Source organism: Phyllostomus discolor, chromosome 15 (assembly GCF_004126475.2).
Source record: "Phyllostomus discolor isolate MPI-MPIP mPhyDis1 chromosome 15, mPhyDis1.pri.v3, whole genome shotgun sequence".
Lineage (NCBI taxonomy): Eukaryota > Metazoa > Chordata > Mammalia > Chiroptera > Phyllostomidae > Phyllostomus > Phyllostomus discolor.
Genome location: NC_040917.2, coordinates 20,426,144 through 20,440,559, shown reverse-complemented (window position 1 = coordinate 20,440,559; position 14,416 = coordinate 20,426,144). Strand labels below are relative to the sequence as shown.

General features: G+C 46.1%; 1 protein-coding gene across 1 annotated transcript in view; it reads right to left on the bottom strand.

Moving 5' to 3' along the window:
* The window catches only part of USH2A (usherin), a 511,215-nt gene that overhangs the window by 279,893 nt on the left and 216,906 nt on the right, over nt 1-14,416 (bottom strand). The window contains exons 28-30 of the mRNA XM_028531335.2: nt 13,674-13,877; nt 13,469-13,549; nt 10,653-10,850 (exon numbers count right to left, since the gene is read on the bottom strand). Of these exons, the coding sequence (XP_028387136.2) occupies nt 10,653-10,850; nt 13,469-13,549; nt 13,674-13,877 (483 nt within the window). The remainder of the gene's footprint in view (nt 1-10,652; nt 10,851-13,468; nt 13,550-13,673; nt 13,878-14,416) is intronic.

The window sequence follows — 14,416 nt, the reverse complement described above, 5'->3', positions numbered from 1 at the left end:
CGTTACTTTCATCTGTTCCAGTAAGAGGAGTAGTGTAATGATCGAGCATTTTCTCTCTGGTCAGGTTACGACGAACAGATGGGCTGAGAGAAGGGAGCTGGCCAACTAAACAAATGACCTTCCCTCAGTCAGAAAAGGGACAGAGGGACCCCATTGTCGGGACATGTGGATCATGTCTTTGGCTTCCTGGTCCTGGGAAATTTAGCAGGGTGGGTTAAAGTTGATGCTCACAGAAGTTCCGCAACTGCCAGGGGAAGAGAGCACGCGCATCCTCTCCAGGGGCAAGGAAGGGAGCCCTTCTTGGACAGGTGCCTAGAGATCGCTGAGTGATCGGCCCGCAGGCCTTGCATTAAGTGTCAGAATCACACTTACATTATATACTCTCCAGGGAAAAAAAGGTACTAGTATGGTAATATGTCATCATCAAAAAGTATTTATCAATTTTTCTTCTATGTGCCTCTGGGAAGGGTGCCTTGGAACATTAAGTGATCTCAAGAAAGTTTCTAATCTAAGAAAATATCAGAACTAGAAGGAACATAAGGGTAAGAGTAATACATAAATATATGAAGCAGAATATCTGTATATATTCACGGAAACAAGGCATTCACAAGATCCAACTCTCTAATCCAAGGTGATAGGAGATCTATACTTAAGACACAGAGCCCTGCCTGGTGTGACTCAGTGGATTGAGTGTCATCCTGAGAACCAAAGGGTTGCTGGTTCAATCCCCAGACAAGGCACATGCCTGGGTTGTGGGCCAGGTCCCCAGTAGGGGGCATGTGAGAGGCAACCACACATTGATGTTTCTCTCCCTCTCTTTCTCCCTCCCTTCTCCTCTTTCTAAAAATAAAATCTTTTTTTTAAAAAAGACAAAAAGAGGATAACCATTGAAAAGTATATTTTAGTAGATATCCCAAAACGCTGAATAAGCTATGGTGTGACATATTAATAAAGGGATTCTAAACAGAAAAGTATGGCATGTGTTTTGCATACACGGAAAACCCAATAAGAGAAGGTGGGGTGGTCTCCCTTTACGGCACTTCGGGTATTTGCAGTAAGGAAGTACGTCTTAACAGTGAGAATGTTAAAGACTGTCTTGGACACAAATCTTTTTCTTTGGGACACATCAGAGAGGAGACTCTTCCCCTTGAACCTGAGGGCTGTCCCTACCTCCAGGCAGGCCCTGTGAACTCTCCATGTGCCCTTTTAGTCACCAGAATCCGTGAAAAGGGAAAACGGCCCCAACCATGTCAGGAAACCCGCCAGTCTCCTTTGATAATGGAAGAGGGAGAGTTGAAGAGACATTCAATAAGCATGGAGGAGGCGTTATTGATGTTTTAAAAGTGTTAGTATCCCATGAAACGCACCAGCTTCGGTCTGCAGATCAGCGTCATCAGCGAAGGCACGGCCAGAACTCTCAGGGCTAAGCGATAATGCACTTTGCATGAATGCTTAACATTGAGAAATCCTGACATGCCCCACCAAGGGAGTTTGAAGGGAAAGTTAAGTGTCTTCCCTTCAAACTGCAGCCCTGGGGGCCTTGGCGGGTACACGGAGCCCAGGCTGGAAGAGGGGCAGGGATTTGACGCGAGGGGTGGGAGCGCGTCACGGGAGGAAGTTTTGAGCCTTATCCTGGAGAACCTTGTAGTTTTAAAGCCCTTCGCAGGGACTTGGGGTGAACTCCTGGAGTGCAAAGGGCATGTCGTTTTATGTCTTTCTTTGCCCTGTCTGCTAGCAGCTGGTATGGTCATTCACCAAAGTGTACACTTGCTGTTCAACCCCAAAATGAAGACTTTTCACTCCTTTTCCTCTCCGCAGCTGTCTCCCTCACTATAAAGGACCGCCCCCCCCCCCCCACACACACCCAAGCTACCTTCTCCAGGGAGCTAGCAAAGTACCGACATTGCTTCTTGGGACCAATAAGATGACTATTTCCAACATTCCCCCCTCTTCGCTCTCACCCCAAGTTTCAAAGGAGCTGACGAGAAACATTACTAACTGGAGGCAGCCCGGCTGACCTAAGAGAAAATCACTGGGGAGCTGGCACCAGCCGTGGGGGCCTTCGTGCCTGGAACAGAAACCACGTGCGGAGAGGCGGGGCAACCACAGCATGGCCAGCTCTGATGGTGACGTTTTAAGACCGACGCCTGTGACCACATGCAGACAACGAGGCGTGCTCTGCCCCGACACCCGTGCCCCGAGACACGGAGCAAAATGGCACCTTTCGAAAAGCCAAACGCCGTTGGAGCAGGAGCAGGGCCTCTGCTTCTCCTGCTTGCACACTGGAGCGGGCTCCACCCCCTGCCCCACCCCACCCCCAGCTGCCAGGCTGGGTGTTTGGCCGGCATCCACTGTAATCTGTTCTCCTTCATTATGTTAATCTGTGGGCGGAAAGATTTCTGTCATCTTCGAACCGCTTGCGCGGCAACGGTAAACACCTCGGCCTGCCTGTAATTGGACAGGTGTCTGCTTTGATGTCACCCAGCTTTTAATTCAATTAAAGCACTGGCTGCGCTGCTCTCATTACCCACTCGCTCTCCGTTGCTCTTCGAGTCTGGCCGTGAAACCCCCGCGCGCGGCAGCCGCCTACCCCGGGTGCGGAGTCCAGCGTAGGCTCGCAAAGATCCCGGGGAACATTTCAGATGAACTCGAACAATCCAAGAGTGTTTTCGCATCATCAAAGGCCTCTGCCATGTTGCTGAAACTCTGTGTCCTCCCTCCCTCCCTTCCTCTCTCTCTCTGTCTCTCTGCCTTCCCTTTACATTTTATTCTATCTAAATGGTGTCTTCTACCTACTGGCCAGTAATTAGCAGCCGTCACAGTGAACAGAAAAGCTGTTTCTAGCTTCCTCTCCCCGGGGCTTTGCTCCATCTCCAGAGAACTCATCAGAGTACAATGGTCTTATTTATTTGCTGGCATTTCACATTTGGATCAAGACAGTGAGGTGGGCAGGAGCAGGCATTTATTAAGAGGGCCATCTGGTGAAGGGTACCACACAGGCAGAGCTGCCACAGCTACCTGGGGACAGAGCAGGAGAGCCCGCTCTTTAGAAGACAGCCAGCCAGGGGAGGGGAGGCGGAAGAGAAGGAGCCCTCTGTGACTGCGGATGCAGTGGCGGTGCTGACAAATACTAATTTTTGAGTGCACATCTCAGGATGAGTTCTGAGTTGCAAACCAATCCAGGATGTGGATTAAAGAGAGTTTAAGTCAACCCAACACGCCCTCCTTTCTGCCCGCTTGAAGGAACCCCGGAAAATAAAGTCCTAACAGAGACATTTTGACACAGTGACCCCATGAAACTGAACAATGACATTTGTTAAATATGGATGGAAATGTAACGGTCTAGCAGGGATCTGGAAACATACCCAGGATGCTGCTTCTCCTCTGGTTTTTAGTAGCCCAGGAAGGTGGCATTGGTTTTTTGTTTGTTTGTTTGTTTTATGTTTCTGGTAATATTTTAAATGAAAGTCAGGGTTCCCTACTATTTAGAAAACAAGAATCAATTTCCATTTTCAGCAAAAGGTGGAACTCTAAACACACGTACCGCAAACCTAAGGCAATCTTTTGAAAACTCCAAAAACATTTTCTTTTTACATTTCATTTCCTTCCAGTGGACATTCTGACCTTTAAAAATTCTAGTAAGGAGCGTGGCAAATGATGTACCTTGGATCAAAGACTAAACAGATTTTGATGCTTACAAATAGGAAGAGAATTTTTCTTCCTCTGTTATTTTCTTCGTAGAATGGAGGCTGTAATCCCAGTCTTAAAGAATGGCTTAAAGAAAGATTTTAATTGATCTCAACACGTTTTCCAGCTAAGATTCTCCTAGCAGGCGGACATCCAACCTCATGTTTTCCATCCACGCCTTGTGCCAGGGACCTCAGTCTCTGTCATCGTCATTCTGATTCTGCAGAAGGTGTGAAGGACCCGCCCAGGTTAACTCCGTCTCTGACTCAAAGGGCTGACGTGGAAGCCACTAGAATGCTCCAGGAAAAGACTAGACTCAACTAAGTGGGGAGGCAGGAGAGAAGCCAGGAGGGAAGGGAAGACAACGCGAGCCACCCCCCCCCCCCCCCCTGCTGAGGGACCTCACCCCTGGCACAGAAGGGGAAGCTGACCCGTCTCCCGACTCCAGGGGCGCTGGCCTTGCCACTGACTGAAACCCCACTTTCCCCAGGAAGGAAAAGGACTGGTTGAAGAAACACCACTAAAAATAATAGCATGCTTTTTTATGGCATGCATTTCATTTAAAATACCTTAAAATGAGTTAAGAGGCCCCAATTTATTACTAAAACCTACTGTGCACAGCCAGAAAGCAGCGTGTCTGTCTCCCAGAATGAGCAAGCGTGCATGCCTATCATACTCCTTTACAAAAACAACTGATCCACAAGAAATGCTACTTATATCAGTGTGTATGTGCTGCTGACTGTACCACTGGACTTTTCCATATTAATATATAACATTCCTGAGTAGTGCCAGATACAATACAAAGATTCAAAAGTCATAAAAGTCAGAAAACAGACACTTTGAAGTGACTGCTCCTTTTTTAAAAAATCAGATCTGATGGGTAACCCTGAAGTATTTATATCAAATACTGTAGTGGTACAGACATGCCCAGTTGATAACCACTATGCATGTATGTTTATACACACATATTACCATCATTTTGGTACAAAATGTTTCCAAAAAGAAATCTACATTCTTCGCTGCACATGATTACTGCATACAGTAAAACAAATAACTTGTAAAAATCTCTACCTGAAGATATCACAGTGTGAAAGTAGTTCGGGCACATTATGGATGCAGGAGAGTTAGACAAAGCCATTAGCTCATCAACACTGCATTACCTAATGAAACTCTTCTACATTCGCTAAGCGGGAACATTACATCATTTCTATTTTCGTTATTTATGTCCTAGGCTATATTTTTGTCCTGTGAATTCTTCAGACTAATTTCTTTCAAGATTTACATTTAAAGCAAGAATTTGTAATAAACTGCAAATATGTGATATTAATTTATGAAGTACTATAAAATGGCAGACTTCCTCAAAAGTCATTTTTTCATACTATCATCAAAATGAATTTTTGAAATTCATGTTTGCCTATTGTGCCAAAGACCACCAAGTACCCTGTATTATACAATATATTCTCCTCTTCCTCCACAGTAAAGATTTTTTTTAAGCTGGGCAAATGGCTGCTTTGAGTAAGGACATTTCCCAGGATTCCCTGCAGTGAGGTATAGACATGTGGATAAGTTCTGAACTTAAAATGTAACCAGAAGTGAAGGAGTAACTCCTGAAATATGTCTTTAAAGTGAATGTACATGTTTTTCTTCACTCATTCCTTCTTTCTGCTAGATGGAATCCAGGCTGAATGGCTGAGCTCCAGCAACCGCCTTGGACCATGAGGCAGAAGCCTCGTCCCTAAGCGTGCCATAGCAGAAAGATGAAATACATGTGTCTCTGGCCCTGTGAGCTTGCCCCCCACAACATGGACTAACTGAATAGCTCTTACCAGAGAGAGGAAAACTTAAATCTTTCTTCAGTCACTGTTATTTTGGGTTCTCAGTCTCTCAGCAGAAATTAATGAAAAAATGAAAAACCCGTCTATACTCTTTCCCTGCATAAAAATTTAATATTTTACATCATATAATGTTAGGAAGAGTGTCTGGACTATATTTTGGTGGTATAAGAGCAGATTGCTTGTTATGTGTGCTTTAGCACAATAGGAAAAAAAAAAACAGCAGCAACAACAAAACGACTGCTCTCAGCACTGGCCAGCAACAGTGGCGCCCTTCAGAAGAGCCATGCCTAAGGGCAGAGCCCCACTCACACGACCTCTGTGTCTTCACCGTCCGGCTTCCGCTCGCAGAGCTCCTGCAGTAGGAGCGAGGGGCAGGAACAGACAGAACAGGGATACGCCAGGCCCAGCAGGGAAAGGGGCCCCCCTCCGCTGGCCGTTCCTCTCCCCCCAGCATCTCCCAGTGAGTGCTCCGTGGGCCCTTGCAGGGGAGCCAGCTAGAACACTGGCACTAAACAGGCAGATTTCCAATGCCGGGCCAAATGCACAGACCTTGCCTGTGCAGCCCAAGAATCTGCATTTTTAAGTAGTTCAGGAATTACCTTATGATCCACAGAGTTGAGAATCACTAATTATTACCACAAGCTGTGGAAGAGAGAGAAAAATGAGAGACATATCTTCAGTATGTAACCCATGTGCTGCCGGTAGAGGAGCAACTAACGTATATGAAGACTGAGGCAGTTTTCACCGCAAAAGCTGTGTTATAAATGAAAGTATCTTTTTCTGTATAAATTTAGATTTATTTGGGTCATCGGAAAGATTATTGTTGGTTCTTCTGCTAAACCATAGGGAATAATAACTATTATTACCATCAATTTATCTATTTGGGAAAGGAATATAACGTCCTAGTCTTTAGCTCCATGTCATGCAATGCAAAAATTGACAAAATATTGTCTTTGTAACAGTTACATATCTAGCACTACAAAGTATGATGGAAAGTTTACATGTTTAAACAACGTAAGAAAAGAAAAGATATTGTATACATGCAAATTCTTAGTAGAACCTCCCGTCCAACTGTCAAGGCCCTTTGTGAGCGAGCGGCCCTGGGTTGCCAGGGGAAGGCCAGGACCGTCTCTCGGGGGCGGCAGCTCTGCCTGTTAATGGGGCTGGAGGGAGAATCAGCCGAGGCTGAGCAGCTAATTGGAGCCCTTTGCGGGAAGCCTGAAGACCCACTTGGATGGTAACTGCAGGCCCTCCTACCCTGGGGCTGCAGCTGAGGAAATGAACTCACAGGAACTCCCTGCTCTGAACCCTGGCCTCCGCAGGGCATGGAGCCCGGACGCCGTGGCCCACAGGGGCCCATTTGCTCTTGAGTGGGGCTGTTAACCCTTGGACTCTCCGTGCTACTGGGATTTCCCTCGTTGAGTCCTCTGGTAGCCAGATTCATTAGTGGTAAATATTCCGTCTCGCTATTCTATCCTCCCAGCTCCCTTAGTTAATATTCATTTTTTTTTCCCATTTGCCTTCTGCGTTTTATAAGTGTGACCATCATGTATCAGTTCTTCCCAATCATCATTTGACTTATTTTCGGTGTCTATCGTTTTCCTTTGCTCATTTTCTCTACATACTTTCCCTATTTTAGCATTTTTCCATAGATGGTGAACTCTGTTTAGCCTACATTTTCAAGGTTCCATGGCTGGGTGGAGCCTGGTATAAGAATCTCTGGGTGAAACTGAAACTCGATCACTGGGCAAACGCCACTCTCTCCCAGGGTTTCCCAATGCTGGCTTCACACTCCAAAACCACCTAAATGCCCACACGCGGGCTGCTGTTGAGCCCAGAGGCTGAACCCGTCTGCAGGCAACACAGAAGGACCAATATTCCTGAGAGCCCCTGGGAGCTTAGCGTGCAGCATGGTGGAGAACCACTGCCTTGCAAGAACCCCAGTGCACCGACCAAAGGTTTATAAACACGTGGAAAAACACAAAACAAAGACAAACGAAGACTTGCAGGGGAGCCCAAGGCGAACGGGAGCTGAACCTGAGTGGAAAATGCCCTGGAGGTCTCAGCACCCTTCCTCTGGAAACCCCAAGAAGAATGAAGCTGCAAATGTACCCGCTGACCCCCATCATACTCCCGGGGAAGGTTTTTATTAACAACGAGGTGTCCAGTGAAATCATTTGAAAGTGATTTTATTTTCTTGAGCAACCCCAGTCTGAAGACAAGCTTAGGGATGGGACAACTGAATTCTACAGGTAGGGGTGGGGCTGCATTTAGCTAAATGGGGGAGGGGGTGCTTTGGGGAGCATGTAGCTCAAGGGAAAACATCTGTCACCTCAAAGGAAGAACAGAACACATTCAAATTAGAGAACACCCTCACGTTCTGGGGAGATTTCATTCAGGGGACCTGTACATTTAGAAATCGTCAGTTTCCTGCTAGGCATAAGACCCCAAAATCTTGGAACTCATTAAACAAGAGGGAGAAGGCACGTGTTAAACAGAGAGATGAAAACTGAGAATATCGAGAAGGAGGCAGTAATCACAGCAAGCTGGATGAGATGAGGGACAAATGCAAATTATACAAAAGACTGACACAGAAACAATTCTTTAAATTATCTTCAAAGGCTCAAAGAGTAGATGCGACGGTGCAACAATCAGAAGAATGAAAGGGAAGCCACTGTGAAGCAATAATCTAGAATTCAGGGACTAGAGAGTATAAAGATAACTAATTTGTTGGACATTTACTATGTGCCTATTTCTGAGCAAGGTATTTTATTTAGGTAATTCATTTTTTATCTATGTTTTTACACTTGCCTGAGAGCATGCAGCTGACAAGCTACATAGCTGAAGTGTAAACCGAGGCTGACTCGACCCCACAAGCTGTGTTCTGGACACTAACATAAAAAACAAGCTGGGAAGAAGTAGACGATATGGAAAACTGTTATTTCTCACCAGAAGTAATGATCCTATAAAAAACATCAACATTTCTAAGCTGAAAAAGACCCAGATCTGAAGAAAGAAAGAGTTGCTATATAACAGAGGAAAAAAACACATTTTCTGATATATTTCTGAACTTAACAGGCTAAGAACCCGACGGAAACCAGTACAGTTAAGTTGCCTATGCATCCCATATCATCCTTTCCTTCAAAAAAAATAAATAAAACAAACAAAATCCAAATAACTACCACTCTAACAACCACATTTAAACATGGCAATCTCAACAAAAGTCACCAGAGAAATGCTGCAGGAGCATTACTTTCAGTGTCAAGAGCAAAACTGCTCATGAACAACTTCCCCATTTCCTTCTCTGGGGCTCCTGGTCAGCTCAGACCCCCGGGAAAGCAGCCGCCACCTCTGGGTCTCCACACCCCCACACCTCCACCAGACCCCACTCCGGGGCTCTCCGCCTTCGCACCCCTCCCCTCTCGCTCCAGCATTCCTTTCTGTGTGCTCTGGAAGCCTCTGACTTCGGAGAATTATCCAAGCTGGCGTTGGTGCCTCTCAATTCATGCCCGCCCACCGCCCCCCCCACCCCAAATGTCCTGATTCTGTACAATAAAGGTCCACCCGACAACACTGGAATTCTCTAGAATCTTTACAATTAGCGTCTACATATGTCCTTCTCTAGTTATTTCACAATTGTGAACCACCGAGGTGGAGACAGCAGACCCATCAGTAACATTTCGGAAAAGGCACAAGAGTTAGCAACAGAGGACTTCTGAAGATTTTATTTTTGATATAATAAGGAAAGCTCTGTTAAAAGCAGGAACAGAAAAAGAGAAAAATAAAAATGAAAATAGTGGTGATGGCAAATGCCTATTATATGCCGAAAGCCATTTTAAATGTTTTAGCATGTATTCATTCATTTAAACCTTAAAAACTACCCAATCAGTCAGCAAAATGCAATTAGTATATATGCTTGGTTGTAAAAAAAACAACAAAAATCACACATGGTGGATTTTACTTCTTCTCCGGTGTGTAAGAGGATCTCATCCACCAAGCAGGAAGAGGAAGGGAGGTTAGCATTTAGATAGTTTGGGAAATATCAAATATTTACTAAGAAGGAGCTTATGATAAAAGTGGGGTGGGAACTGTGTCATTACTGAGGGCTCACTTGGAAAATGTACTTTGAGAATTTTTAGTGATGAACCGTTTTTTTTTTTTTTCTCCCCAGCTCACTTAGATAAAGCTCACAGACGGGGCAACGCTGAACTGTGGATGATGTCAGGGTGGGCTTCTACAAGGTGGTTAAAGACAAGACAAAGTAAAGATATGAATTTAAAAAGAGACTTTTGATATATTTGAGCTGTAGAGTCTAATGAGTCTAGAACAGGCAGTCAGGGCTGGAGCGGTGGGACCAATAGATACGCCAGGAAGACAATTAAGGCTACTCTAAAAGCCATATGATTGTTCAAGTTATAAAATTCTGTGACAGAGCAAAACATGTTTTTTCCCTATCAGATTTTTTGATGCATTTTGCTTTTGTGGACAAAGGGCTACATCTGACCCTACATTCAAAGGGGCTTTAACATTCTCGAAGCTGTAAACTGCATGTGCATGCAAATTTGCGTTTGGGGCGTGGGTGTGTGATGTATGTGCATGGGTCTAACCCACTCCGGTGCGTCAGCAGCACAGTATGCCGCCCTGTGAGAAACGGATTCTCCGGTGTGCCCGTCAAACCGCTGGTGCTCCAATACTCCTCTACCTGGGCATAATTAGGTTTAATTAACAATTTTACGATAACTAACGGTGCTGTGAACTCGGCCAGTCCCACGGTGTAAACTTTTATGTGGTGAAATAGGTGAGCTGGTGGCATTCGTGTGTGCAGGATCACTAAAAGACGTCTAGAGGCTTTGAAGGGTTGTAAACACCTGTGAACTAATCTTTTAGGGGCAGAGAGAATATCAATCTTGTAATGAAGCTATGCATAAAAGCAAGGGTATTATAGAAGTCTTCTTTTCATCCTAGGAGGGGTCCAAACTCCCGTCTCCTTAGATGGGTCTTGTCTTTAATCAGGCAAACATAGGTGGATAACGAATGGGCTCGTGGGGCAGGATCTTGAAGAATGTTCTTACTTAAAATCAAACAAACAGAAAATTACGAAGACTTGCCCCCATAAGGCATTGCCTTTACCTGAGCGGGCGCTGGCGTTGGCCAGCTCCGAAGTGGCGGCGGGCGTGCGGGGTGGGTGGGGGCTGCCGCCCTCCCGGTAGGCTCGCAGGAGGTACTTCTCGATCACACCCCTCGCCACGGCGGGGTCATCCCAGGCCACCTCCACGCCGCGCCCGTGTGCGCTGCGGACTCGGGCGGGAGGCGGCACGCGCTGCGGAGCTGCGGGGGGACGGAAGCGAGAGTAGAGGAAACGGCCATGCTGGGAAGACCGCGGCCCCATTCTTCACCGTTAACGGCCGCAGTAAATCAGACTCGACCATTAGCATAAATACAATTTATTAGAGTTGTAACTTTTCAGCATTGATTTAATATGACTGCACATCTTTAGCCATTTGGTTTAAGCGATATTTCAAAACCATCAAAACTCCGTCGACATAACATTCCTTCGAGGCTAGTCCAGGCTTTCCCAAAATATTTAACGTAGCCGACATGCTTTAGACATCACTCATAAAGCAGGAGGTGGATGGTGGGCAGATAACAAGTTCAAATGCTGTAAGGATGGACCCCTCCGAAGCAAGATAATTAGTGTTATTATACATAGAGGTTTGACACTTTTATGTCTTCGGCATGTTAGCCAAAAAATATCACAATGGGATGGCACTGTACTTGAACGCCTGATCTCATTGTCCAAATTCCATTGTTTTCATATTAATTTTAAAAAAATCAAAATTCCGTCAGATAGGATATACAGATACATCGCGAAGCACATTCCTGGGTTAAAGTAGCTTCTCTTCCCCTGAGGTTCAGCACAATCATTTTCAGGGACATTTTCTTCAGAGTATCACAAAACACCAACTCGAAAGGAAGAAGTTTAAAAAGCAACTGCAAGACCTCCCTGACGAGCCTGGCCCCCTAATTTGAACAATCCATACCTGTAACTACTTATTACATGCTTGCACGGGGCTGATCAGGAAAAACTCCATCACAGCCGGCTGCATGGGGACACTGAGAGAACGCCCCGGGAAGCCCGTGGCAGGATGATGGATGAGGGACCTGCTCCCACCGCTCGCGGACTCCGGAGCCCTGGCGTCGGACGGAGGATGTGGCTTGGGTGTTCCCACACCAGCTCTCCCCCTGGTCGGACGTTACTGTTCAGACCGGTCAAACGGGGCAGCTTCCAGGGAGGCGAGGGGAGCAGGAAGGATGGTGAGCGGAAGCAAGCCCAGAGGAAGAGAGCCCGTGTCTCTGCAGGTAAAACACTGCGGGTGCCCACCGACAGCACGCGGACCGTGCGGCAGCCGGGCTGCCAGCGCGGGGACAGCGGCAGCGACGCTGATTTTATTAGTTCTGAAATGTGGTGCAGGGCAGAGCCCAGGACTGGCTAACAGATGGTCTTCTCATAGGGGACAGAGCGAAACTGACTCAAAAATAATTAAATAGTGCAATTATTCTCCAACCCCTGGGAGCATGTAGCTGCTTGGTGTTGTGGTCAGATTGTAAATATGAATTTATGGCATAAGTTTTTGTGGTCAGATCATTGCTATAAATTCAGAATTCTCTTTGCAGGCTTTCTCAGTGGTCCTCAAAATGGAGACTGTTAAGCTATGCAAGGGATGCACTTTCTAGATACCCGTTTACTGCATTAGGCTGAAAGCAGGCTTTATAGTGTATTTGTTAATAAGGCAGAGGGATGTGAAATGAGGCCAGAGGACATTCCAGTAACACATGCATAGTTTATATCAGACCTTTCTCCAAGCACTGAAGTTGAGTAAGATTTTAAGAGAATATTCAATCCATTGTCTTGCCTACAAAGAGATGATAATCTGAATTATCCTGGAAAAGTGTCAAGCTGTCTTGTTCTAGAAAATCTGTAAGGCAGGGATCCTCAAAAATTATTCTTAGTAGCTCACCTTGGTACTTAATTATACTTTACATGAACAAGATTCTACAAAAGATGCCTGGGTTAGTAACCCATTGTTGATAAAAAGTATGAGAGAATATCTTAGTGAAAAACATATCTTTAGATAAATTGTTACTTGCTAAGGATAAACGTTAAGAGATTTAAGTGGCAATCATATGGAAATGGATTTGCCTTGCTGACAGATATTTGACCCGAAAGGGTAGGAGGGTACTGATTCACCAAACTTTTTGTGATGAATGCCTTCCTGTGATGACATTCCGTGAAAAGATGTTTTGGTCACTGTCAGAAGCTCAACGCATTTATAAATCAGTTGTCTGAGATGAGACCTAATGTATTCTATCTATCTCCTAGTTGTCTCCCTGCTAATGCAAAAAAATTAGACCGATCATCAATTTCTATCCTGGGTGAGTCCTTCTGAGACCCTCAAGTCAACACCATGGCACGCATCTGTCACGAGGGGGCAGAAGACACGCGCTTCCGACCAGGGTGCAGGTTTCTGCACCTTCTGCCACGGGGAGGCTAGAGGTCGCCACCCCCACTTAATGGCGATCCCGGCTGTAGCTTCCCAGGGTCTCTGCAGTCCAAGAAGGGTCCCTGTCCTTGGCTACATTCCTGTAGATCCAGGCCCGTGAAATCCCTAAGACAACAAGCAACTTCCTTCTGCATCCTCAGAGGAAAGAATCAAGCCCAGGCCAGTACTTAACTAAGTTCTTGGAAAACCAAAAGTGCCACATTGAGCTATCGGCTGACACATCTGCCCACCAAGGCAAGCTTTGTCGCAAGCCTGCAAACACACTCCTTGCTTCCGAGTGATACTCTTTCCTTTCCTTCACATGCACAAACATGGATGCACAAACACAGATGTGGCACAAACATGGATGTGGCACATACACACTTGAAGGTAAAGAATGCTTACCGGCTCCGGTGGTTCGTCCCCGGCTCCAATCACTATAGACGGAACCGCCTTCATGTGAGGCTATCACTCGATACAGGTATTCTTAAGTGGAAAGGAGGAGGAGAAAGTAAAGTTAATGAGTCAGGTAGACCAGGGGCGGCTGGCAGGGGGCGGAGGGCACAGGGAAGAGGTATGTCACGATCCACTCGGCGCACCTCCACGTTACCTGTGAAGGGCTGGAGGCCGTGCTCGAGGACGCTCCGCTCTGCTCCCTGGTACACCAGGATGGAGTCATTTCCCCGGCAGTTAACTGCGCTGTCACTTGACAGGCACCCGTCCAGATTGACTCTGACAGCACCGCTGGACACAGACGCCAAGTGAGCAACGGCACCCCGTGCGAACGCCACGTCCTTCATGCAGCCACCGAAACCTGGCGGGGGTGAGAGGTCGGCATCACCCGGAGGGCCGGGGCCATTGGTTCCCTACCGTTTCTGTCCTCTGCCGTGCGTGTTCATGAGGTGGGTGGGGGCTGCTTTAGATACCAAGTTTTAAACTCGCAAGTCTCCTTGGGAAATCCTGGATGTCTCCTCTTGCTCTTTATCAGGCGAAGTTATCTCAAGGAAATAATTGTTATTTTGAAAAAAACATATAAGCTGATAAGTATAATTCGACTGACTTCTATGCAACTGAAAGTATTCGTTATGCACATTTTTCTCATTGTATATACGCCACTGAAATAAAACAGGCGATTCCACATTACGGCAGGGGGTATCCACGTACCCCACAGTTCCAACGAATGAAGTTCCCTATAAAAGTCAGGGTTTATGGGCCCCAAAAATAAGTATTTGAAGTAGCATAATTATTCAGGAAGATCTTTTGGGGGGAAAATACCCTTAAAGGATATTATGCAGGACAACAGGAGGGAGAACAGAGTTTCAAAGTACTCTAGAGTCCTGGGATATTGCAAGG